The following is a 21,828-nucleotide window of genomic DNA, read 5'->3' on the forward strand; positions in this document are numbered from 1 at the left end:
GGGGCCACTTCTCACCTCAATCAACCCAGGGCCGAGCCAGCGCCCAGCCCCTGCCCCTGGGCCGCGCCCAGCCGGGCTGGCTCCAGCGGGGGCGAGCCGCCCATCAGCATGACAAAGGCGGCGATGGCCACTGAGAGCCCCTAATGCGCCCACCGGAGAGCTCCCAACAGCCGCCGCGGGCGCCTGACCGTCCCCTTCACACGCTCCGGGCGCCTGGCCGGGACGGACGGACCCACGGCCACCCCGCGCCCCAGCCCCGCGCCATGCAGCGGCCGCCCGGGCCCCCGGCCGAGCAGACCCCGCCGAAGAAGAAGAAATACAGCCGGCACCGCAAGCCGCCCTACACCTACCTGGCCATGATCGCCCTGGTGATCCAGGCCTCGCCCGGCAGGAAGCTGAAACTGTCCCAGGTACGGGGCCCCCTGCCCGGGACAGCTGCGCCCTCCTGGCCGGGCAGCGCAGCGCAGCGCGCAACTCGCCAAGGCCCGGAGCGGGGCCCCTCGGTGGCTGGTGCCCCCGGGAGGAGACCCCCAAACCCCAGGCTGCGCTTCCCTCCTTGGGTGCCCTGCAGGAGGCCGGAGGGCTCGGGAGCGGTGGGGCGGGGACCCCTGAACTCCCTGCGGGGAGCTCAGGTTAGGATCACCTGTCCCGGAGTCAGCTCCGCTCCAAGCTTCTTGCCTGCGGGCTGGGGGGCATCGGTTGGTTTTGGGGGCGCTGGGGTGGATTGGCGGTGGCAGGGGCGGCGTCTCCGGTTTGGGGGTGATAGGGGCAGTGGCGGGGGCGGCGATCACTGGTTTGGAGAGGGGGGAGGGGGTCGTTGGGGGGGGTCACTGGTTCTGGGAGGGGGGTCACTAGTTCAGGTTTGGGGCGGTTGCGGGTTCACTGGTTTCAGGTGGGGATGTGGTGGTTGGGGGAAAGGTGGGGGTCACTGATTTGAGGTGGGGTTGGGGGAGAAGTGGGGGTCACTAATTTGAGTTGGGGAGAGGGGGGTCACTGGTTTCAGGTGGGATTGGGGTGGTTGGGAGCGGGGGGGTCACTGGTTTGAGGGGGTGGCGGTCACTAGTTCGGGGTGGTGAAGGTGGGGGTCACTGGTTTGGAGTGGGGCAGTGGAAGTGGGGGGTTACTAGTCCAGGTTGGGGTTGGGTTCGGTGGTTCAGGGAGGGGAGTCACTGGTTCGGGGTGATGGAGGTGGGGGTCACTGGTATAGAGTGGGGGAGGGGGTTGGGGGGTCAGTGGTTTGGAATGGTTCGGGGTGGGGAAATGGAAGTGGGGTTCACTGGTTCCGGGTGGGCAGGGGGAGTCCGGGGTTTGGGGCGGGATCACGGATTCGGGGGAGGTGAGAATCGCTGGGTTGGGGTTGGGGTGCTGGGGGAAGAGGCGAGGTCAGTGGTTTGGGGCGGGAGAGAGGGGCTGTGGGAGGTGGGAGTCACTGGTTCGGGTCAGGGAGGGTCCCCCAGCAGGGCCCGGCGCTGGGCTCTGCTCCGCCCATGGCCAGGGGCTCTCACCGCCTGTCTCTCGGCTTCAGATCATCCAGGAGATCGGCGCCCTCTTCCCCTTCTTCACGGAGGGCTACCAGGGCTGGAAAGACTCCATCCGCCACAACCTGTCCTCCAACCGCTGCTTCTCCAAGGTGAGTGCTGGGCCGGGGTGTCAGAGACACCGGGGGGAGGTTGGGTGACCAGGTGTCCCGATTTTATAGGGACAGTCCCGATATTTGGGGCTTTTTCTTATTTAGGCTCCTATTACCCCCCGCCCTCTGTCCCGATTTTTCACACTTGCTGTCTGGTCACCCTACCGGGGGAGGGTGACGGGGCATTGGGGGCAGGCTGGCGGTGGGGTGATGGGCTGTTGGGGGGCAGTTAACCGGCTATGTGGTGACAGGCTGGCGGTGGGGGGGGGTGAGAGGTCATGGGAAGCAGGCTGACCCGAGGGGGGGAGTGGGGAGGGGTTCAGGGGTATGGGGATGACAGGGCATGGGGGATAGGCTGGCAGTGGGGGGTTAACAGGAAATGGGGGGCAGGCTGACCGGGGGGTCTCTGATTCTGGGGAGCTCTGTCCCTGGAGAACTCCCCCCCTCCCACAGCTGGCAGTGGAGGGTAGGCTGACGGGGGGGTCTCTGATTCTGGGGAGCTCTGTCCCTGGAGAACTCCCCCCCTCCCACAGCTGGCAGTGGAGGGCAGGCTGATGGGGGGGGAGGGGTGTGGTGTCTCTGATTCTGGGGAGCTCTGTCCCTGGAGAACTCCCCCCCTCCCACAGCTGGCAGTGGAGGGCAGGCTGACAGGGGGGGATCTCTGATTCTGGGGAGCTCTGTCCCTGGAGAACTCCCCCCTCCCACAGCTGGCAGTGGAGGGTAGGCTGACAGGGGGGGATCTCTGATTCTGGGGAGCTCTGTCCCTGGAGAACTCCCCCCCTCCCACAGCTGGCAGTGGAGGGCAGGCTGACAGGGGGGGATCTCTGATTCTGGGGAGCTCTGTCCCTGGAGAATTCCCCCCTCCCACAGGCTGAGCCCATCTCGCTCTCTCCCCGGTAGCTGCTGAAGGATCCCGCGAAGCCCAAGGCCAAAGGGAATTTCTGGACGGTGGACGTGAGCCGGATCCCCCCGGACGCCCTGAAGCTGCAGAACACGGCCATCTCCCGGCAGGAGGCGGCTTCCTTCGCCAGCGACCTGGCCCCCTTCATCCTGCACGGGCAGCACTACAGGGGGGGGTCCCAGCAGCTGCAGCCTGCAGCCAGCGTGGGCGCTAGAGCTCCCACCCCGGGGGCCGATCCAGAGACTCAGGCCCCACATCCCAGGCCCCGGCTGGACACTTCCTTTTCCATCCAGTCCCTGCTGCAGAACCTGCACGAGGTGGACTTGAACGAGCAGCCTGGGGGTCAGGGGCTGCCCAGGCCGGGGAGGTCTCCACACCCGGAGAGCCAGGAGCCCTCTCCCTTCCCGCTTCCTTCCCCCCCTGCGCTGAGGGGCCCTGGCATCCCAAGGACTCGCTCCTCCTCTGCCTCTACGCTGCCCTTGGATGAAAAGAGCCCAGGCAGCCCGCAGGCCCCGGCTCTGCCCAAGCGCCCCCGGCTGCTCCACACCTTCCCGAGCAGCAGCTCCGACTCGGAGAGCTCCGCGTGCCGCACCCCGCCGCTGTCCCCCGGGCACCAGCTCCCCCCCTCCTACGCCGTGGGCCTGCCCCCGCTCATCCCCACTTGCTTTGCCTTTCCCCCCATCCCTGGGCTACCCTACCTCAGCTACTGCCCCACTGCCTACGTCAGCCCGGCGTACTGGGACCTCGTGCCTCACCCCTCGCCGGCGGCCCTTCCCCCGCTGCTGGGCGTCCCCATGGACCTGGACGGCCCCTTTCCGGCCCTCCCCCCCAGCAAGGCCAGTCACGCCCCTCACTCGGCACCTCCGCCCTGGCACGCCCAGCAGCTGGTGCTGCCACAGTACGGGGGTTTCTGAGGGGCGCAGGGGCAGCCCCTTTCCGGCGGGGCAGCAGCACGGCTGCCGGGCGATGGCTGATGCTAAACGTGCAATAAAGGCCAAAATCTGGGGAAGGGCAGCTCCCCACGGGCCCTGCCCCGGAGCCCAGCCTCTCCTGAGCCCCTGGCCTGCACCACAGAGCCGGCAGGCCCAGCGCGCAGCATGGCCTGGCCACTGGGCCCAGGTGGGAGCGGTGCATGTTGGGGCATGGCCCAGAGCCTGGGCCAGGCCTGCCCCTCCTCCGGCCTGCTCCAGTGGGAAGGTGAGCGGGTGGGGGTGGAGGTTTGGGGGGGGGGGACGTGTGTAAAGTGTGCGCACGCACAGCTATGAATAAAGGTGAATGGAGACTTGGCCGTGCTGCTCTCTGCGCTGACCCCATCACCTGCCCCTGCCCTACGCTGACCCACAGCCTGCTCCCCCCGGCTCCCTGAGCTTGTCCCGTTCCACCCCCCGGCTCCAGCTGCGTCTCCTCACTCCGGGGGGGGGGGATAGGAGCAAGGTGAGGTCATGGAACCCATGGCAGGAAATAGGAAGCTAACCCCCCTGCCAGGGCACAGGGCCATGGGCATCGGCTGTGAGAGGGTGTCTGGGGCTGGCCCAGGGACGACCTGTGGGGATTGCAGAGGCTGGAGCCAGCAGGTTCTTTGCTCCGGCAAGGGGACGGGGACGGCAGATGGTGGCACTTGACCCCACCCTGGCTGAGGGTGCAGGAGACACAGGGTCCGGTGGGTGGATGCAGGGATGGAGATGGGGGAGGGATGTCTCACACCTGGGCCTCTCGCCCTAATAAGGCAGCATCAAGAAGAGGTTGGGGTGCAAAGGTTCCTCTTTATTGCCCCTGCAAGCGTCCAGTGGGAACAGGGCTCAGAGAGCACAGATACAGCCTGGGGGCCCCGTCCCTCCCCCAGCAGCCCCTCTGCCCCATTGGACAGGGCACGAAGGGCCTCTCCCAGCAGGCAGTGGGGCACGAGCACTGGCTGGGAGTGGAGTGCCCAGCTACTCCAGCAGGGGGCAACTGCAGGGAATGGGGCAGCACTGGCTATGGGGGGGGGCTCCTAGTTATTCCAGCAGGGGGTGCTGTGGAGGTGGCCAGCAGCACGGACATGAGGATGCCTCCCTCCAGGCTATTGCACTAATTAACTTCTGGCACAGGGTTCGAGGAAACGGGAGGGGAAGAGGATTCCTCCATGATCTCCCCCCAAGTGGGTGGCCGGGGGGTGGTAGGGGCACATGTGCCTGGCTTTGCATGTGCATTCGGACATGCGTGTGCGGAGGAGCATGCGTGATTGTTCAAGGCAGTAGCTGCTCAGCAATTGTCAGGCAGTGTGTGGGGGCGTTGCTGTGGGGCGGGGGCAAGGCCCCCTAGTTGCCCATTCGGGGGGCAGGGGCAACTGCTCCGTGTGCTTTACGCACACGCAGGGAGCATGCCCGACTGTTAGGATAGGCCCTACAGTAACAGTTGCAGACTGGGAGCCCTTTGTCCCACACAGCCTTGCTCTGTCGTCAGGGGGCCAGCAGAGGGGAGCACAGAGTCAGGGGAGACCCAGGACCCCCTCCCCTGGGCCAAGCCTTCATTCGCCCAGGGCAAGGGCTGCCAATACCCAGCATGGGGGGGCTGGGCAACCTGTACTACAGGAGTAATGGGGGGGGGCACGTCTCCTAGTCACAATGGGCCCAGCGTGGCCCTGCTCAGGGCGTGTGCCTGGCCCGAGAGGGACCCCACGGCTGGAGGAAATCACAGCCCCCGCCCCCAGATGGGGGGTGTAGCAGCCCTGCTCTGGCGAGCTGGGGACACTGCCGGGGTCCCCGCTAGTGGGCAGCACAGCCCAGGCCAGGCCTTTCCCTTCCCCTGCTTCTCTGCCCTGCTCCTGGGCTCGGGGGGCCAGGGCTCCACCGGCAGCCTGGTGTCTGGGACCAGATGCCCCCGTCGCCTCGTGGGTGGGCTGGCTGTTGGATGCGAGTGCTCCCTCCCAGCTGACAGCCCCTGCCTACCCTGCCCTGGTGCCCCCTTGCTCTGCCACGGCTGGAGACAGGTGGGGTTGCTGCCTGCATCTTGGGCACAGGGACGGGGCCAGGCGGGCTCAGAGCTCGCTCTGGCCCCAGGAGTCGATCCTGCGGGAAGCCGGGCCCAGCTCCACCTTGCAGACGCGCTGGGCGAACTTCAGGGAACACATGGTCTCCCCCGCGTTCTTCTCCAGTAGTGAGATCTGGGGGGGAGAGACGGCCGGAGTAAGGGGGCTTGGTTAGAATTACCTGCCTTCACCACCAAGGGGCAGCGGGCCCTATCCCCCAGAGTCCCATCCCCCCCCCCACACACACACACAGGGGTCCCTCAGCATGGTAATAACGGACATGGGTGGGGTGTGCGGGGAGGGGCGACATGGACCCACTGCTCAGCTGAGCAGGAACCAACCGAGCCCTCGGCGACCCCCGTATCGCCCTGGGCTGGGAAGTCTGTTAGTCAGCAGCGTTCTCCCTGCTGGCCAGAGGCAGCATCACGGGTTGAAATAATGTAGGTCCTACACAAACAACAACGGTTATTTCCTCTTTTTTCTGCCACAGGATGGCGAATTTCCACGAGGCATTTTGGGTGCAGCAGCTCATGCGCGGGAGATGCGGCCTGCGGAGACTACAAACCCCAGCATGCAGTGCGGCCATTCCCCAGCATGCCCCAGGCCTGGCGGTACCTACCTGCACCATCATTACAGTCTTGTTGCCCTTGCCCAGGGAGTCCTGCAGCAGGTAGGTGAGCTTGGAGTTGCGGAAAGGCACGTGGCCCTGCTTGGCTCTGAGGGCCTGGATCACCTCCCCCAGGGCCAGCAAGGACTTGTTAATGTTCTGAGCTTCCTTCAGCCGCTCGCCCTGCGCCCCCGACTTCCAGACCCGCTCAGAACCCGCCAGGTCCACCAGATTCAGCTTCCCTGGGGCGCCGGAGACACAAGAGGAGAGTCTGGGCTTTAGCGGGACCTGCACGGTGGGCTCCAGGGAGCCAGGCAGGTCTGGGTCTGCCAGGAAGGGACCAGGTGTGGGGTGCTCTTGGGGGAGATGCAGCCCTTCCCTGCCCGCCCTCCAGATCCCCTCGCTCCCCCTCCAGCTGGCACTGGGCTCCCAGACCCGAACCACACGTAACACTGCCCCACAAGAGAGGAGCTGGGACCTCTCCATTCCTGCACACAGATGGGAGCACAATTCTGCATCAACAGTGATAAATCTGAGCCTGCAATTCAGACCACTTGGCCAGAGCCAGCTGACACGGGCCAAACTGCAGCCCAGACATACCTGCGCAGGCCGGCTGGCAGCCAGGAACGCCGGATGGTCCCTGCCCTGGAATCAGCCAACTTGACACCTCCTCAGCCGGCCATTCCTGCCTAGGAACTCCACATTGCCCTGAGAAGCCTGGTCTGACCTCAGAGCAGCCTCCGGGGGCCCTCTGCCCCAGCGTGGGGGTGGCCGGAGCAAGGCTCTGGGGCCTCCCACAAACACCAAGCCTCAAGTGCCCCTCCCCCCCCCCCCCCCCCGGGAAATCCTGAATCAGTGTGTCCTCGGCGCTGACCATGACGTCCAAAGCCCCCCAGCCCTCTTCCTCGCCTCCTGTCCATCAGCTGCGATGGACAGACTGACTCCAGTGGCTCTGCCACCCCCAGGCTGTCCCAGGGCATCTCTCCCTATCACGGCACAGCCAGCAGGGGGCGACACGCAGCAGGCCGGGGATCCAGGAGAGGACTGTGGCGCAGGCCCGCGGCAGTGGGTACCTGAGGTCTTGGTGCCGGTGCTGCAGTTGGTGCCGGTGATGGTGACGGTGAGCAGGGCGTGGGACCGGGAGCTGCGCTCGTTCATGTTGGTGCAGCAGGTCGCCCGGTTCCTCTTCCCCAGCGACAGCATCTGAGGCAAAGCCAAAGGCCGAGGAAATGAACCCACCAGGAACCTCACAGTCCCCAGACGGGGTGACGTGCCGCAGCCGCGGGGAGCCTCCCGCTCTGCTCGGCGAAGCACTCGCAGAGCACCAGTCTGGGCAGCACCGACTGAGTTAGTAGCGCCAGCAAAGGGAGGAAGCAGAGGGGGGGCTGGACCAGGTTTCACCAATTCATGAGCACTGACTCCGCCCCTTTTAGCTCCACTCCGCCCCCTCACTCCTCCTCTGCACCCGCAGGCCATGTGTGGCTTTGCCCCGTCCCCTGGTACCTTTCGGATCTCCTGGAGTCCTTGCACCTCCACACTGGTCAGGCCCGGCACATGGAGCTGCCCACTCCCGTCAGGGTTCAGCTTGATGTCCAGCTTCTCCTGCGGCTCCTTCCCCAGCAGATCCCTGCAGGGGGGTGAGAACATCGGCTCAGGCTGGGTCCCGTGGGTGCTCTGGGTCCCTCAGGGCGGGTTGAGACGGTATCGAGTCTGCAGACAGGGATGCTAGGAAGGGGACGGGCCATGGGGAGTCTAGGACCTAGGGCTTCACAAACCATACAGAGCAATGACTGCCCTCTCCATGGAAATGCAGCCACCTCTGGAGTGGGGCACACAGCCACTCTGAACAGCAGCTTAGAACAAGTGAAGAGGAATCCTGGATCCAACTGAAACCAACAGGAGGATTTAAGGAGGCAGCATGGGTTCATCTGAGCTGGGATTTACCCAGGACCGTGTTATGTTTCAGCTTAAATCTGCATCTCCAACAGCACAGCGCCCCCTAGTGCTGCTCTGGGGTCCTGTCTATCAGTGCTGAGAGCATCCCCTATAGCACAGTGCCCCCTAGTGCTGCTCTGGGGTCCTGTCTATCAGTGCTGAGAGCATCCCCTATAGCACAGCGCCCCCTAGTGCTGCTCTGGGGTCCTGTCTATCAGTGCTGAGAGCATCCCCTATAGCACAGCGCCCCCTAGTGCTGCTCTGGGGTCCTGTCTATCAGTGCTGAGAGCATCCCCTATAGCACAGCGCCCCCTAGTGCGCTCTGGGGTCCCATCAATCAGTGCTGAGAGCATCCCCTATAGCACAGCGCCCCCTAGTGCGCTCTGGGGTCCTGTCAATCAGTGCTGAGAGCATCCCCTATAGCACAGCGCCCCCTAGTGCGGCTCTGGGGTCCTGTCTATCAGTGCTGAGAGCACCCCCTGCAGTACAGCGCCCCCTAGTGCTGCTCTGGGGTCCTGTCAATCAGTGCTGAGAGCGCCCCCTGCAGTACAGCGCCCCCTAGTGCGGCTCTGGGGTCCTGTCTATCAGTGCTGAGAGCGCCCCCTGCAGTACAGCGCCCCCTAGTGCTGCTCTGGGGTCCCATCAATCAGTGCCGATAGCGCCCCCTGCAGTACAGCGCCCCCTAGTGCTGCTCTGGGGTCCTGTCTATCAGTGCTGAGAGCATCCCCTGCAGTACAGCACCCCCTAGTGCTGCTCTGGGGTCCTGTCAATCAGTGCTGAGAGCATCCCCTATAGCACAGCGCCCCCTAGTGCGGCTCTGGGGTCCTGTCAATCAGTGCTGAGAGCATCCCCTGCAGTACAGCACCCCCTAGTGCTGCTCTGGGGTCCTGTCAATCAGTGCTGAGAGCATCCCCTATAGCACAGCGCCCCCTAGTGCGGCTCTGGGGTCCTGTCAATCAGTGCTGAGAGCGCCCCCTGCAGTACAGCGCCCCCTAGTGCTGCTCTGGGGTCCCATCAATCAGTGCCGATAGCGCCCCCTGCAGTACAGCGCCCCCTAGTGCTGCTCTGGGGTCCTGTCAATCAGTGCTGAGAGCGCCCCCTGCAGTACAGCGCCCCCTAGTGCTGCTCTGGGGTCCTGTCTATCAGTGCTGAGAGCGCCCCCTGCAGTACAGCGCCCCCTAGTGCTGCTCTGGGGTCCCGTCAATCAGTGCTGAGAGCGCCCCCTGCAGTACAGCGCCCCCTAGTGCTGCTCTGGGGTCCTGTCTATCAGTGCTGAGAGCGCCCCCTGCAGTACAGCGCCCCCTAGTGCTGCTCTGGGGTCCTGTCTATCAGTGCTGAGAGCGCCCCCTGCAGTACAGCGCCCCCTAGTGCTGCTCTGGGGTCCTGTCAATCAGTGCTGAGAGCATCCCCTATAGCACAGCGCCCCCTAGTGCTGCTCTGGGGTCCTGTCAATCAGTGCTGAGAGCATCCCCTATAGCACAGCGCCCCCTAGTGCTGCTCTGGGGTCCCGTCAATCAGTGCTGAGAGCACCCCCTGCAGTACAGCGCCCCCTAGTGCTGCTCTGGGGTCCTGTCAATCAGTGCTGAGAGCATCCCCTATAGCACAGCGCCCCCTAGTGCTGCTCTGGGGTCCCGTCAATCAGTGCTGAGAGCACCCCCTGCAGTACAGCGCCCCCTAGTGCGCTCTGGGGTCCTGTCAATCAGTGCTGAGAGCGCCCCCTGCAGTACAGCGCCCCCTAGTGCGGCTCTGGGGTCCCATCAATCAGTGCCGATAGCGCCCCCTGCAGTACAGCGCCCCCTAGTGCGGCTCTGGGGTCCCATCAATCAGTGCTGAGAGCGCCCCCTGCAGTACAGCGCCCCCTAGTGCGCTCTGGGGTCCCATCAATCAGTGCTGAGAGCATCCCCTATAGCACAGCGCCCCCTAGTGCACTCTGGGGTCCTGTCAATCAGTGCTGAGAGCATCCCCTATAGCACAGCGCCCCCTAGTGCGGCTCTGGGGTCCTGTCTATCAGTGCTGATAGCGCCCCCTGCAGTACAGCGCCCCCTAGTGCGCTCTGGGGTCCTGTCAATCAGTGCTGAGAGCGCCCCCTGCAGTACAGCGCCCCCTAGTGCGCTCTGGGGTCCCATCAATCAGTGCTGAGAGCATCCCCTATAGCACAGCGCCCCCTAGTGCGCTCTGGGGTCCTGTCAATCAGTGCTGAGAGCATCCCCTATAGCACAGCGCCCCCTAGTGCGCTCTGGGGTCCCGTCAATCAGTGCTGAGAGCACCCCCTGCAGTACAGCGCCCCCTAGTGCTGCTCTGGGGTCCTGTCAATCAGTGCTGATAGCGCCCCCTGCAGTACAGCGCCCCCTAGTGCGCTCTGGGGTCCTGTCTATCAGTGCTGATAGCGCCCCCTGCAGTACAGCGCCCCCTAGTGCGGCTCTGGGGTCCTGTCAATCAGTGCTGAGAGCATCCCCTATAGCACAGCGCCCCCTAGTGCGCTCTGGGGTCCCGTCAATCAGTGCTGAGAGCACCCCCTGCAGTACAGCGCCCCCTAGTGCTGCTCTGGGGTCCTGTCAATCAGTGCTGAGAGCGCCCCCTGCAGTACAGCGCCCCCTAGTGCGCTCTGGGGTCCTGTCAATCAGTGCTGAGAGCGCCCCCTGCAGTACAGCACCCCCTAGTGCGCTCTGGGGTCCCATCAATCAGTGCTGAGAGCATCCCCTATAGCACAGCGCCCCCTAGTGCGCTCTGGGGTCCTGTCAATCAGTGCTGAGAGCATCCCCTATAGCACAGCGCCCCCTAGTGCTGCTCTGGGGTCCCGTCAATCAGTGCTGAGAGCACCCCCTGCAGTACAGCGCCCCCTAGTGCTGCTCTGGGGTCCTGTCAATCAGTGCTGAGAGCGCCCCCTGCAGTACAGCGCCCCCTAGTGCTGCTCTGGGGTCCTGTCAATCAGTGCTGAGAGCATCCCCTATAGCACAGCGCCCCCTAGTGCTGCTCTGGGGTCCTGTCAATCAGTGCTGAGAGCACCCCCTGCAGTACAGCGCCCCCTAGTGCTGCTCTGGGGTCCTGTCAATCAGTGCTGAGAGCATCCCCTATAGCACAGCGCCCCCTAGTGCTGCTCTGGGGTCCTGTCAATCAGTGCTGAGAGCATCCCCTATAGCACAGCGCCCCCTAGTGCTGCTCTGGGGTCCTGTCTATCAGTGCTGAGAGCACCCCCTGCAGTACAGCGCCCCCTAGTGCTGCTCTGGGGTCCTGTCCATCAGTGCTGAGAGCACCCCCTGCAGTACAGCGCCCCCTAGTGCTGCTCTGGGGTCCTGTCAATCAGTGCTGAGAGCACCCCCTGCAATACAGCGCCCCCTAGTGCTGCTCTGGGGTCCTGTCAATCAGTGCTGAGAGCATCCCCTATAGCACAGCGCCCCCTAGTGCTGCTCTGGGGTCCTGTCAATCAGTGCTGAGAGCGCCTCCTGCAGTACAGCGCCCCCTAGTGCTGCTCTGGGGTCCTGTCAATCAGTGCTGAGAGCACCCCCTGCAGTACAGCGCCCCCTAGTGCTGCTCTGGGGTCCTGTCAATCAGTGCTGAGAGCATCCCCTATAGCACAGCGCCCCCTAGTGCTGCTCTGGGGTCCTGTCAATCAGTGCTGAGAGCGCCTCCTGCTGCGCTCCCTCCCCCTGTCCCAGCACAGCACCCCCTCGTCATAGACTCATAGACTTTAAGGTCAGAAGGGACCATTATGATCATCTAGTCTGACCTCCTGCACAACGCAGGCCACAGAATCTCACCCCCCCACTCCTGTATCAAACCCCTGACCTATGTTTGAGCCATTGAAGTCCTCAAATCATGGTTTAAAAACTTCAAGGTGCAGAGAATCCTCCAGCAAGTGACCCGTGCCCCACGCTGCAGAGGAAGGACAAAAAACCCCAGGGCCTCTGCCAATCTGCCCTGGAGGAAAATTCCTTCCCGACCCCAAATATGGCAATCAGCTAAACCCTGAGCATGGGGGCAAGACTCACCAGCCAGACACCCAGGAAAGAATTTTCTGTAGTAACTCAGATCCCACCCCATCTAACATCCCATCACAGGCCATTGGGCATATTTACCGCTAATAGACAAAGACCAATCTCATCATAGCATCCCCTCCACAAACTTATCAAGCTTAGTCTTGAAGCCAGATATGTCCTTTGCCCCCACTGCTCCCCTTGGAAGGCTGCTCCAGAACTTCACTCCTCTGATGGTTAGAAACCTTCGTCTAATTTCAAGTCTAAACTTCCTGATGGTCAGTTTATATCCATTTGTTCTTGTGTCCACATTGGTACTGAGCTTAAATAATTCCTCTCCCTCCCTGGTATTTATCCCTCTGATATATTTCTAGAGAGCAATCGTATCTCCCTCAGCCTTCTTTTGGTTAGGCTAAACAAGCCAAGCTCTTTGAGTCTCCTTTCATAAGACAGGTTTTCCATTGCTCGGATCATCCTAGGTGTCCTTCTCTGTACCTGTTCCAGTTTGAATTCATCCTTCCTAAACATGGGAGACCAGAACTGCACACAATATTCCAGATGAGGTCTCACCAGTGCCTTGTATAACGGTACTAACACCTCCTTATCTCTACTGGAAATACCTCGCCTGATGCATCCCAAGACCGCATTAGCGTTTTTTCACGTCTATATCACATTGGCGGCTTATAGTCATCCTGTGATCAACCAATACTCCGAGGTCCTTCTCCTCCTCTGTTACTTCCAACTGATGCGTCCCCAGCTTGTTATTAATCCCTAAATGCATGACCTTGCACTTTTCACTATTAAATTTCATCCTGTTACTATTACTCCAGTTTACAAGGTCATCCAGATCTTCCAGTATGATATCCCAGTCGTTCTCTGTATTAGCAATACCTCCCAGCTTTGTGTCATCCGCAAACTTTAGTAGCACATTCCCACTTTTTGTGCCAAGGTCAGTAATAAAAAGATTAAATAAGATTGGTCCCAAAACCGATCCCTGAGGAACTCCACTAGTAACCTCCCTCCAGCCTGACAGTTCACCTTTCAGTATGGCCCGTTGTAGTCTCCCCTTTAATCAGTTCCTTATCCACCTTTCAATTTTTATATTGATCCTCATCTTTTCCAATTTAGCTAATAATTCCCCATGTGGAACCGTATCAAATGCCTTACTGAAATCGAGGTAAATTAGATCCACTGCGTTTCCTTTGTCTAAAAAAATCTGTTACCTTCTCAAAGAAGGAGATCAGGTTGGTTTGGCACGATCTACCTTTTGTAAAACCAGGTTGTAATTTGTCCCAATTACCGTTGACCTCAATATCCTTAACTACTTTCTCCTTCAAAAATTTTTCCAAGACCTTGCATACTACAGATGTCAAACTAACAGGCCTGTAGTTTCCCGGATCACTTTTTTCCCCTTTCTTAAAGATAGGAACTCTGTTAGCAATTCTCCAGTCATACGGTACAACCCCTGAGTTTACAGAGTCATTAACAATTCTTGCTAATGGGCTTGCAATTTCATGTGCCAGTTCCTTTAATATTTTTGGAGTCTGGGGTCCTGTCAGTCAGTGCCGAGAGCGCCCCCTGGTGCACAGCGCCCCCTAGTGCACTCTGGAGTCCTGTCAATCATTGTAGATAGCACCCCTGCAGCACAGCGCCCCCTAGTGCACTCTGGGGTCCTGTCAATCATTGCCGATAGCACCCCTGCAGCACCCCCTCCTCCAGTCCCAGCACAGCACCCCCTAGTCCCATGCTGGGTATTGGGGTCACTGTGAAGTGCTGAGTAGGTCCCTTGGCCAGAGCCTGCCGTGACCCAGGCTCAGCCCAGGCCTCCCCGGCAGGGCAGCGCAGTGCCCGGCCTGCGCGGCAGGGTGAGGAGAAGGTTCTGTGGGGGGCAGGGTGTTCCTAGCGGTGCGTGGGGCAGGCCCCTCTTACCGGATCACCTCGTTGTAGATCTCCACCACGCTGAGGGTCACCGAGTACTTCCACAGCCCTGCCCTGGCCTCCATCTCCCGGTACAGGGCCTGCAGCGCACGCTGGTTTATGCCAGGGTCCTCGGGGACGCCCTGGAGCCAGACAGAGACAGGGCCTCAGGCTTCCGCCCCGCACTGAAATGGGGGCCTCGGGGGCAGCCTAGGCCCCCTCAGAGTCCCATCAACATGGAGGCGTGTGTGGGCGTGTCCATGCACGTCACAGCCCGTTGGCACACGCGTGTGTAGCCGTGTGGAGGAGTGTGCAGGTCGGGATCCCCTGCACTGAGCCCCGTGCTTCCAGGCGGCTCCTAACGCCCACAGACGACACGCCCCTTCCCAAGGGGAGAGAGACAGATCCCAGTTCCCGAGAGCCGGAGACTGTCTGGGGGGCAGCAGGATTCTCATGTCCCTGGAGGCTCTGGGCCCGGGATGCAGAGCGGGGTCTCTCCATTCCCCCACCCCAGCACCAGCCGTGCCAGGAACACGTGGGGCTAAGTGGGGCCGAACCCAGACTGGTCCCCTACCTCCATGGTGTACGTCTTCCCCGAGCCGGTCTGCCCGTAGGCAAAGATACACACGTTGTAGCCATCCAGACAGGACAGGACCAGGGGCTCGATCTCCAGGAACACCTGAGCGGGAGGCAAACAGACGGGCTTCAGCAGGGGACCGAGGGACCCGTGTCCCGGTGCGGGGTGCAGGTTCTGCAGTGCGGGTGACAGCCAGCAGAGCTGTGGGCGGAGGGGCGCAGTGCAGGGGGTGCCCTGAGCAGGCAGGGTGAGTGCTGGGGGCTGAGGCTGCCAGTCGTGCGGGGGGGAAGCCAGTTACCTGCGGCCCTGGCAATCATGGGTCTGGCGGTCCGGGAGGAGCTCCAGGGTCCTGTCCCTGGCTAGGCACCTGGGGATCAAGGGGTCACAAAGCACCAGGTGGAAAGGTCAGCGCAGAATTAACGAGCCCTCTGCAGGGGGGAGGCAGTGCCTAGAGCGCCCCCGCTGCGATGGGCCCTAGCACGCTGTGCCAGACCACCGAGCTCCGCCGCACGCCATCTTAGAACACAACACCCCCTGCACACCGCTCTAGAACAGACTGCAAATGGCTCTAGAACAGACTGGCTGCACACTGCTTTAGAACAGTACACCCCACCAATAGGCACAGAGCTCTAGAACAGGCCAGCCATGTGCTGCTCTAGAACAGGCCAGGCACGCACCGTTCTAGAACAGTCCGCCCAGACACCGGTCTAGAACAGACAGGTCAATTTTTGCCAATCTAGAGCAGTCAGCCCTCACTCTGCTCTAGAACAGACCACCAAAACCCATGCTCTAGAACACTCAGTCCTTTCACACTGCTCTAGAACACCTTGCCCAACCCAGGCAGAGGGAGTACTGTGCCCCACAAGTTGTTCTGGAACACTTTGTCATCCATCAGTCTAAGCTGTTCCCATAGACAGACCCAGAACACCACAGCCTACATGTCATTGTAGAACACTCCACATCACCCCCACATGCTATCTTAGGACACCACCCCATTGCACTTTGAATCTAGAATGTTCCCCATATCGATCTAGAATGTGCCATATTTCCATTTACTTAGAACACTATAACCCATGTGGCATTTTGCAACCCTGTTAACTATTCTAGAATGTCCCACCCTCCCAAGACAATTTTCTAGCACATTTGGGCCATAAATACTCACCTAGCTCACTATAACCTCTTATTCTAGAGCTCTATAGGCCACCTTTGTGTGCCATTTTAGAATCCCATGCCATGCACTGATCTAGAACACAACAGCATGTCTCATTGTAGAACACTCACAAAGGCATGCTGTCCTAGAATGCCCTGCACAGACCGTGCTAGAACGCTCCACCCCACACCCCAATCTAGAACAACCTGGCCTGCGTGCTGATCTAGAATGCCGGCAACTCTTGCTGTTCTGGAACACATCCTGCCCAGTGGTCTAGAATCTCTCTCCTCCTCCTCCGCTGCTCCCCAGTGCCAGCACTGCTCTGACATGCTCCATTTTCCAGAATGCTTTTCTCCCTTCTGCCTGTCCCACTTCCCCGGTTCCTCTAGAACGCTGCATCTCCCTGCGCCCTGGAACTCTCTGCCCTCCCCCGCAGCCTTCTGGAGTCCCCCAAGCCCCTCCAGCATTCCAGCTCCATTCCCCTCCCCGCAGCATTCTGGGCTGCTCCAGGCTCTGCTCCCCTGGCAAGCCACCGCCCCATCACAGTGCAGATGTGGGGCTGGAGGGGGGCACACGCCCCGGCCTGCCCTCCCTCATTCCCAAGTGCTGCCGAGCAGTGCAGCTCCCCGGTAGGGGCCTGCCGGCCACATGGCAGCTCTATGGAGGGGCTCCTGGTAACGCAGGGGGCCTTCCCCACACCCACACAACTGCCCCAATCGCTGGGCTGCTGGGGACGGCCCTTCGGCTGAGCCCCACGGGCCCAGTGCCTGCGCTTCCCAGCCCAGCGTGGAGACCGGCACGGACATGGCTACGGGGCCCAGCACCCCTGGCCCTGGCACAATGAGGGGAAGGGAGAGCTAAGTGTCTGGCTGCAGCTGCTGCCTTGAGACTCCCCTTCATCCCCCCCATCCCTGGCCTGGGGGGCCACAGCTCTGAGGTGAAGATGCCCGTGGGCCTGGCCAGTTCTGAGGGGCGGCCCAGCAAGGGAACCGAGTCACCAAGCATGGCGCAGGTAGCTCAGACCCAGTCCTGCTACCAGTCTGCGCTGCCAGAATGCCCCTGGGACCCTGACTGCCAGGGGCTTGGGTGGCACCTGGGCCCCCGGCTCATGGCTGGCACCGCCCTGGGTTCAGGGGCAATAGGGTGGCCAACCTGGGGTGCCCAGGCTGGCAAAGAGGGGATGGGGCGCGGCAGGGAGTCGGGCAGCGGGTCACCTCCTCCTGCGTGGCCTCCGGCAGGAAGACCTTGTCCAGCTCGAAGGTCCTCTCCTTGCCCTTGTAGCGGGCGGTGACGCTGCTGTCACTGCCGGGCTCCGTGCTGACGGCCGTGCTCACCTCCCCCTCCTGCTGGTCCGCCTCTGTCACCGGCTTCAGACGGCACAGCACCCGGATGTTCCCTGGGGGCGGAGACGCAGGGTCACGGGGGCTCTGCGGGGCCCTGGAGACCGGAGTCCTCTGCGCGGGACAGCCAGGGGCCTGCCACGCTGCCCTCAGTCTCCATGGCCCAGCCAGCCCCTGGCCAATCAGTGCCAAAGGATGCCTAGCCCATGTGGAGCCAGGCTGAGACCCCCAGCCCCCCCAGGGCCGCCCGCAGACGATCCTATCCCTGCCCACTGCCCTGAGCCCGAGCGGCAGCACAGCAAGGTGGGACCCACCAGCAGCGCCAAGGCCTGAGCTGCCCTAGAGACCAGGCCGCAACCAGCCTGCAAACATCACCCCCCCACCCTGCCGGCCCACACCCCAAGGCTGTAGCCACACGCCGGGCAGCAGCCTGGCTGGGAGGGGGCGCAGGGGCCAGGGGAGGGCACTTCTAGGGTCCCCGGTATTTGGGGAGGGCTTTGCATTCGCAGCTAAGTCCCTTAATGGCAAGAGCCCTGGCTCTTTGGGGGACCCTCGGGTCCCAGCCCAGTGGGCACTGCCTTCTTCGGGGCCCTGCCCCCATGCCCGGAGTATGCGCCCGTCACCGCCGGGGTGCAGCCCTCGCTCCTCAAAGTATGTTCCAGCCCAGACCCATTGGAAGGGACGTCTGAAGAGGCTTCTGTGGCTGGAGGTCCCAGCTCAGCCCTTGGGTGTGGGCCTGGGCAGGGAGGGCTCCGGGGACTGGCACAGCAGCCCGAGCCCTGGGCCTGGGCCGGGGGCTCCGGGGGTCGGCGGCCGAGCCCGCGGCGTGTGCCGGGGGCTCTGCGGGTCAGCGCAGGTGCCCGAGCCCTGGGCGTGGGCTCCGGGGGTCAGCGCAGGGGGCCGAGCCCTGGGCGTGGGCTCCGGGGGTCGGTGCAGGGGGCCGAGTCCAGGGCCTGGGCCGAGGGCTCCAGGGGTCGGCGCAGGGGGCTGAGCCGAGCGTGGGCTGGGGGCTGTCATTGGCTGCTCAGTGACCCAGCAGGCAGGTGGCGCCACCGGAGAGCCAGTTAACCCTTACACACCTGCCACACCCCCCATGCTCAGCTCTGGAGAGCGACCCGCCGCCCCAGGCTCCCTGGGGCCTCTGTTGGGTGGGGCGCAGGGCCCATCCCGCCCTGCCCGTGGCCCCCCGCCCGGAATCCATCCCCCTGCCGCCCTCCCCCCGCACCTTTCAGCTCCACCAGCTGGGCGTGGTACTTTTTGCGCAGCAGCACCTCATGCTGGTATTTCTGCAGCAGGTCCCGGCTGGCCTCCGACGCCTCGCTGACGGCCGAGCACATCTAGGGGGACAGGGACACTCAGCCCCAGCCTGAGCGCCCAGCACTGCCGGTGTGGGGAGCAGGGACTGGGGCACAAGGAGCAACTGCCTCCTTTCCCTGGACGGGCCTCCCCTGCCCCCTCCATTCCCCGCGGGCCAGCCCCCTCCCCCAGCCTCACCTGTCTCCTGGCCTCCCGGATGGCCGCCTCGTAGAAGCCGGAGAAGTCGCGCACCTGGCTGCGCAGGCTGGAGTAGTTGGTTTTCATGCCCTTAAGGATGGGCTGCAGCGTGGCCAGGCGCCTCTGGACACCTGCCAGGGAGCAGAGACCGGGGGCAGCTGCCCTCAGAAACAGGCGCTCGCTAGTACACCCCCCCACCCCTGCCCTACACAGGGATCCGCTCCACAGGGCTGGAATCTGCTCCCATCAAGCGCAGGGGATCCACTCCCCAGGGGTCTGCGCCCAGCAGGGATCTGTGCTGTGCACTCACGGCTCAGGATCCCCTCCTGACCAGGGGCTTTCGGAGACGCTTCCCCAGCCCCGCCCCAGGCCTGCGGTACCTGTCAGCTGCTCGCGGAGCTGCTCCAGGTGCTGCTCCGAGCTCTCCGAGGCCTCCTTGACGGCCTCCTCCTTCTGGGCTTCCAGGTGGTTGATCTCCCGCAGCAGCTCCTCCCGCAGCTTGGCGATCTCGGACTCGTAGGCAGCGATCTGCAGGCGGGGAGACCCTTGGGTCACCAGGGAGGGCTCGTCTGCCCCTCCCCAGGGGCTGCGGGGGTCCCAGGAGTGAGGGGCAGGGCTCCTGGCTATGGCCTGGGAAGAGGGACGGGGGAGGTCGGTCCCTCCACAGGTGAGCGCCTGCTCTGGGGGCTGGACGGAGCAGCTCCACCTGCCATGCCCGGGCCCCGGGGACCTGCCCCCTCTTTCATGGGGTCTGGCCCCCAGGGAGGGGGTCTCTATGTCAGGGGACGCGGCTCTCAGCAAAGTACAAGGAGTCGCGGTATTCTGCCTGCAGGGGCATGAGTTCGAATCCCGCCCACCCTGTCAACGGTGCCGCTCCCCGCTCACCTTGTGCCGCAGCCCGGCAGTCACCTCCTCCGAGCCTTGCAGCTGCTCGGCCAGCCCGCTGGTACCGCTCCCCCTGGCTGGAGAGCTGCTCCAGCAGCCCCCCGGTTCCGTTCCTCGGCCTCCACCAGAGACCTCAGGGTCGTGGGGGATTCCACCTCCACCGTCTGGGTCACGTACTAGAGATGTGAAACAGACCCTGTGAGGGGCTGGGGAGTGAGGTCCTCACTGCCCCCTGCTGGGGGAATCAGACCTGTACGTGTGTGTGTCACTGCCCTGTGTGTGTGTGTGTGTGTGTGTGTGTGTGTGTGTGTGTGTGTGTGTGTGTGTGTGTGTCACTGCCCCCTGCTGGGCGAATCAGGCCTGTACGTGTGTGTCACTGCCCTGTGTGTGTGTGTGTGTGTGTGTGTGTCACTGCCCCCTGCTGGGCGAATCAGGCCTGTGCGCACATGTGTGAGAGCAAGAGGCTGCTCCTGCCCTCTAGTGGCCACAGTGGCAAACTGCGGCCCCGAGAGGCAGGCCCTGAGCTGGGCTCGGCTCACCTGCACGTCAGGGGGGCCGGTTCTGCTGGGTCTCCAGCGCGAGCTGCAGCTCCCGTATCTGCTGGTCCAGCCTGCGCAGCTCCTGCTCCTTCCGCCACTGCAGGGCGCTGACCTGCCCCTCCAGGCGCACCAGCTCCTCCACCTTCTGCTGCAGGGACGTCTCCAGGTGCTGCACCCTCGACCTCAGGCCCTCGTTTTCCTGCAGAGGGGCCGTGGGCAGGTCATGGTTATGTGCCAGGAGGCTCCTCGGTGACCTACCTGGCCTGATCTCCCGGCGCACTGTTGTGTGTGTGAACACAGGGGGCGCCAGCCTGGAGCTCAGGGTCCTGCGTCCCACAGGGGTAGTGAAGCGGGGGCTGGGCATAGGGGGTCTCTAGGGGGTCAGCGACTGGGGGGCTGGGTCAGCTATGGAGGGCTGCAGGGGGAGATGGGCATAGGGAGGCTCTAGGGGTCAGTGACACGGGCTGGTTGGGGGGGCAGGACTCTAGGGGTCAGTGACGGGGGGGCTGGGAGGGGGCAGGGCACTGGGTCAGTGACGGGGGGGGCTGGGAGGGGGCAGGGCACTGGGTCAGTGGCGGGGGCCCCGCTCACCTGGGCCAGCGTGGCAGAGGGCTGGGCACGGGGGGGCGGCTTTAGGGGTCAGTGGCGGGGGGCTGGAGGAGGGGGGCAGGGGCAGTGGGTCAGTGGCGGGGGGCTGGGAGGGGGCAGGGCACTGGGTCAGTGGCGGGGCCCCCGCTCACCTGGGCCAGCGTGGCAGAGGGCTGGGCACGGGGGGCGGGAGGCGGCTCTAGGGGTCAGTGACGGGGGGGGCTTGGGAGGGGGCAGGGCACTGGGTCAGTGACGGGGGGGGCTGGGGAGGGGGCAGGGCACTGGGTCAGTGGCGGGGCCCCCGCTCACCTGGGCCAGCGTGGCAGAGGGCTGGGCATGGGGGGCGGGAGGCGGCTCTAGGTGTCAGTGGCGGGGGGGCTGGGAGGGGGCAGGGCAACTGGGTCAGTGGCGGGGCCCCGCTCACCTGGGCCAGCGTGGCAGAGGGCTGGGCACGGGGGGGGGGCGGCTCTAGGGGTCAGTGACGGGGGGGGGTTGCGGAGGAGGGTTGTGGGGGGGTGTGACGGAGCAGGGAGCAGGGCAGATTTGACCTGGGAATGTTGCAGGGGGGTTGCAGTGGGGATGTGGGACTTCCCTTGAAGGGAAGCTACCTGAGCTGTAACCTGAGCCAGGAACGGGGGTGGGGGAGAATTAACACCTTCTGCCCGGGAGACTGAACAAAGGAGAGGAGGTTCGGTTGGGGCTGGGTGGTGCAACGCAGGGAACCCCAAGCTGGGGTCTAAGCTCCCTGAACCTCCCAGAGGGACCTAATTGAGGGGGTCTGGTCGTACCTACACGCTCTGCTTGAGACTGTGTTCCTGTCCTTAAATAAACCTTCTGCTTTACTGGCTGGTTGAGAGTCGCAGTGAATCTCGGGAAGAGGGGGTGCAGGGCCCTAACTCCCCCACAATCCGCAACAGGGGGCACTGGGTCAGTGGCGGGGGGCTGGGAGGGGGGCAGGGCACTGGGTCAGTGGCGGGGGCCCCCGCGCACCTTGGCCAGCATGGCAGAGGGCTAGGCACGGGGGGGGCGGCTCTAGGGTGTCAGTGACGGGGGGCTGGGAGGGGGCAGGGCACTGGGTCAGTGACGGGGGGGCTGGGAGGGGGGCAGGGCACTGGGGTCAGTGGCGGGGCCCCGCTCACCTGGGCCAGCGTGGCAGAGGGGCTGGGCGGACCACGGTCGCCAGCTGCTGCAGGAGCCCCTGGGTGACGCCGAGCGTCTGCTTCAGCCCCTCGTTCTCCACCGTCAGGTTGTGGATCCGCTTCTCCGAATCCGTCACCCCCTGGA

At 63.5% G+C, this 21,828-nt stretch overlaps 2 protein-coding genes across 2 annotated transcripts in view; one reads left to right on the forward strand and one right to left on the reverse strand.

The window, feature by feature from the left end:
• Positions 1–13: 13 nt before the first annotated feature.
• LOC135981190 (forkhead box protein H1-like) lies at positions 14–3,710 on the forward strand. Its single transcript, XM_065582438.1, has 3 exons — positions 14–410; positions 1,526–1,630; positions 2,531–3,710. The coding sequence occupies exons 1-3, from the start codon at positions 144–146 to the stop codon at positions 3,443–3,445; spliced, it is 1,287 nt and encodes a 428-aa protein (XP_065438510.1). The 5' UTR covers positions 14–143; the 3' UTR covers positions 3,446–3,710.
• A 564-nt stretch (positions 3,711–4,274) lies between these two features.
• Positions 4,275–21,828, reverse strand: part of KIFC2 (kinesin family member C2) — a 33,412-nt gene continuing 15,858 nt past the window's right edge. Inside the window, 17 exon segments of the mRNA XM_065586408.1 lie at positions 4,275–5,673; positions 6,158–6,387; positions 7,219–7,348; positions 7,649–7,772; positions 13,984–14,114; positions 14,546–14,650; positions 16,913–17,094; positions 18,264–18,375; positions 18,533–18,663; positions 18,913–19,060; positions 19,418–19,471; positions 19,473–19,517; positions 19,519–19,593; positions 19,957–19,971; positions 19,973–20,155; positions 20,548–20,586; positions 21,716–21,823. Of these exon segments, the coding sequence (XP_065442480.1) occupies positions 5,548–5,673; positions 6,158–6,387; positions 7,219–7,348; positions 7,649–7,772; positions 13,984–14,114; positions 14,546–14,650; positions 16,913–17,094; positions 18,264–18,375; positions 18,533–18,663; positions 18,913–19,060; positions 19,418–19,471; positions 19,473–19,517; positions 19,519–19,593; positions 19,957–19,971; positions 19,973–20,155; positions 20,548–20,586; positions 21,716–21,823 (1,938 nt within the window). The 3' untranslated portion in view covers positions 4,275–5,547.

This window comes from Chrysemys picta, chromosome 2 (genome assembly GCF_011386835.1).
Source record: "Chrysemys picta bellii isolate R12L10 chromosome 2, ASM1138683v2, whole genome shotgun sequence".
In the NCBI taxonomy this organism is placed as follows: Eukaryota; Metazoa; Chordata; order Testudines; family Emydidae; genus Chrysemys; species Chrysemys picta.

What these genes read in the sequence shown, in the direction of transcription:
- LOC135981190 (XM_065582438.1), top strand. Translation starts at nt 144, where the DNA reads ATGCGCCCACCGGAGAGCTCCCAACAGCCGCCGCGGGCGCCTGACCGT. An exon ending in GGAAGCTGAAACTGTCCCAG is followed by an intron (nt 411 to 1,525) that starts GTACGGGGCCCC and finishes TCTCGGCTTCAG; the next exon opens with ATCATCCAGGAGATCGGCGC. An exon ending in CCAACCGCTGCTTCTCCAAG is followed by an intron (nt 1,631 to 2,530) that starts GTGAGTGCTGGG and finishes TCTCCCCGGTAG; the next exon opens with CTGCTGAAGGATCCCGCGAA.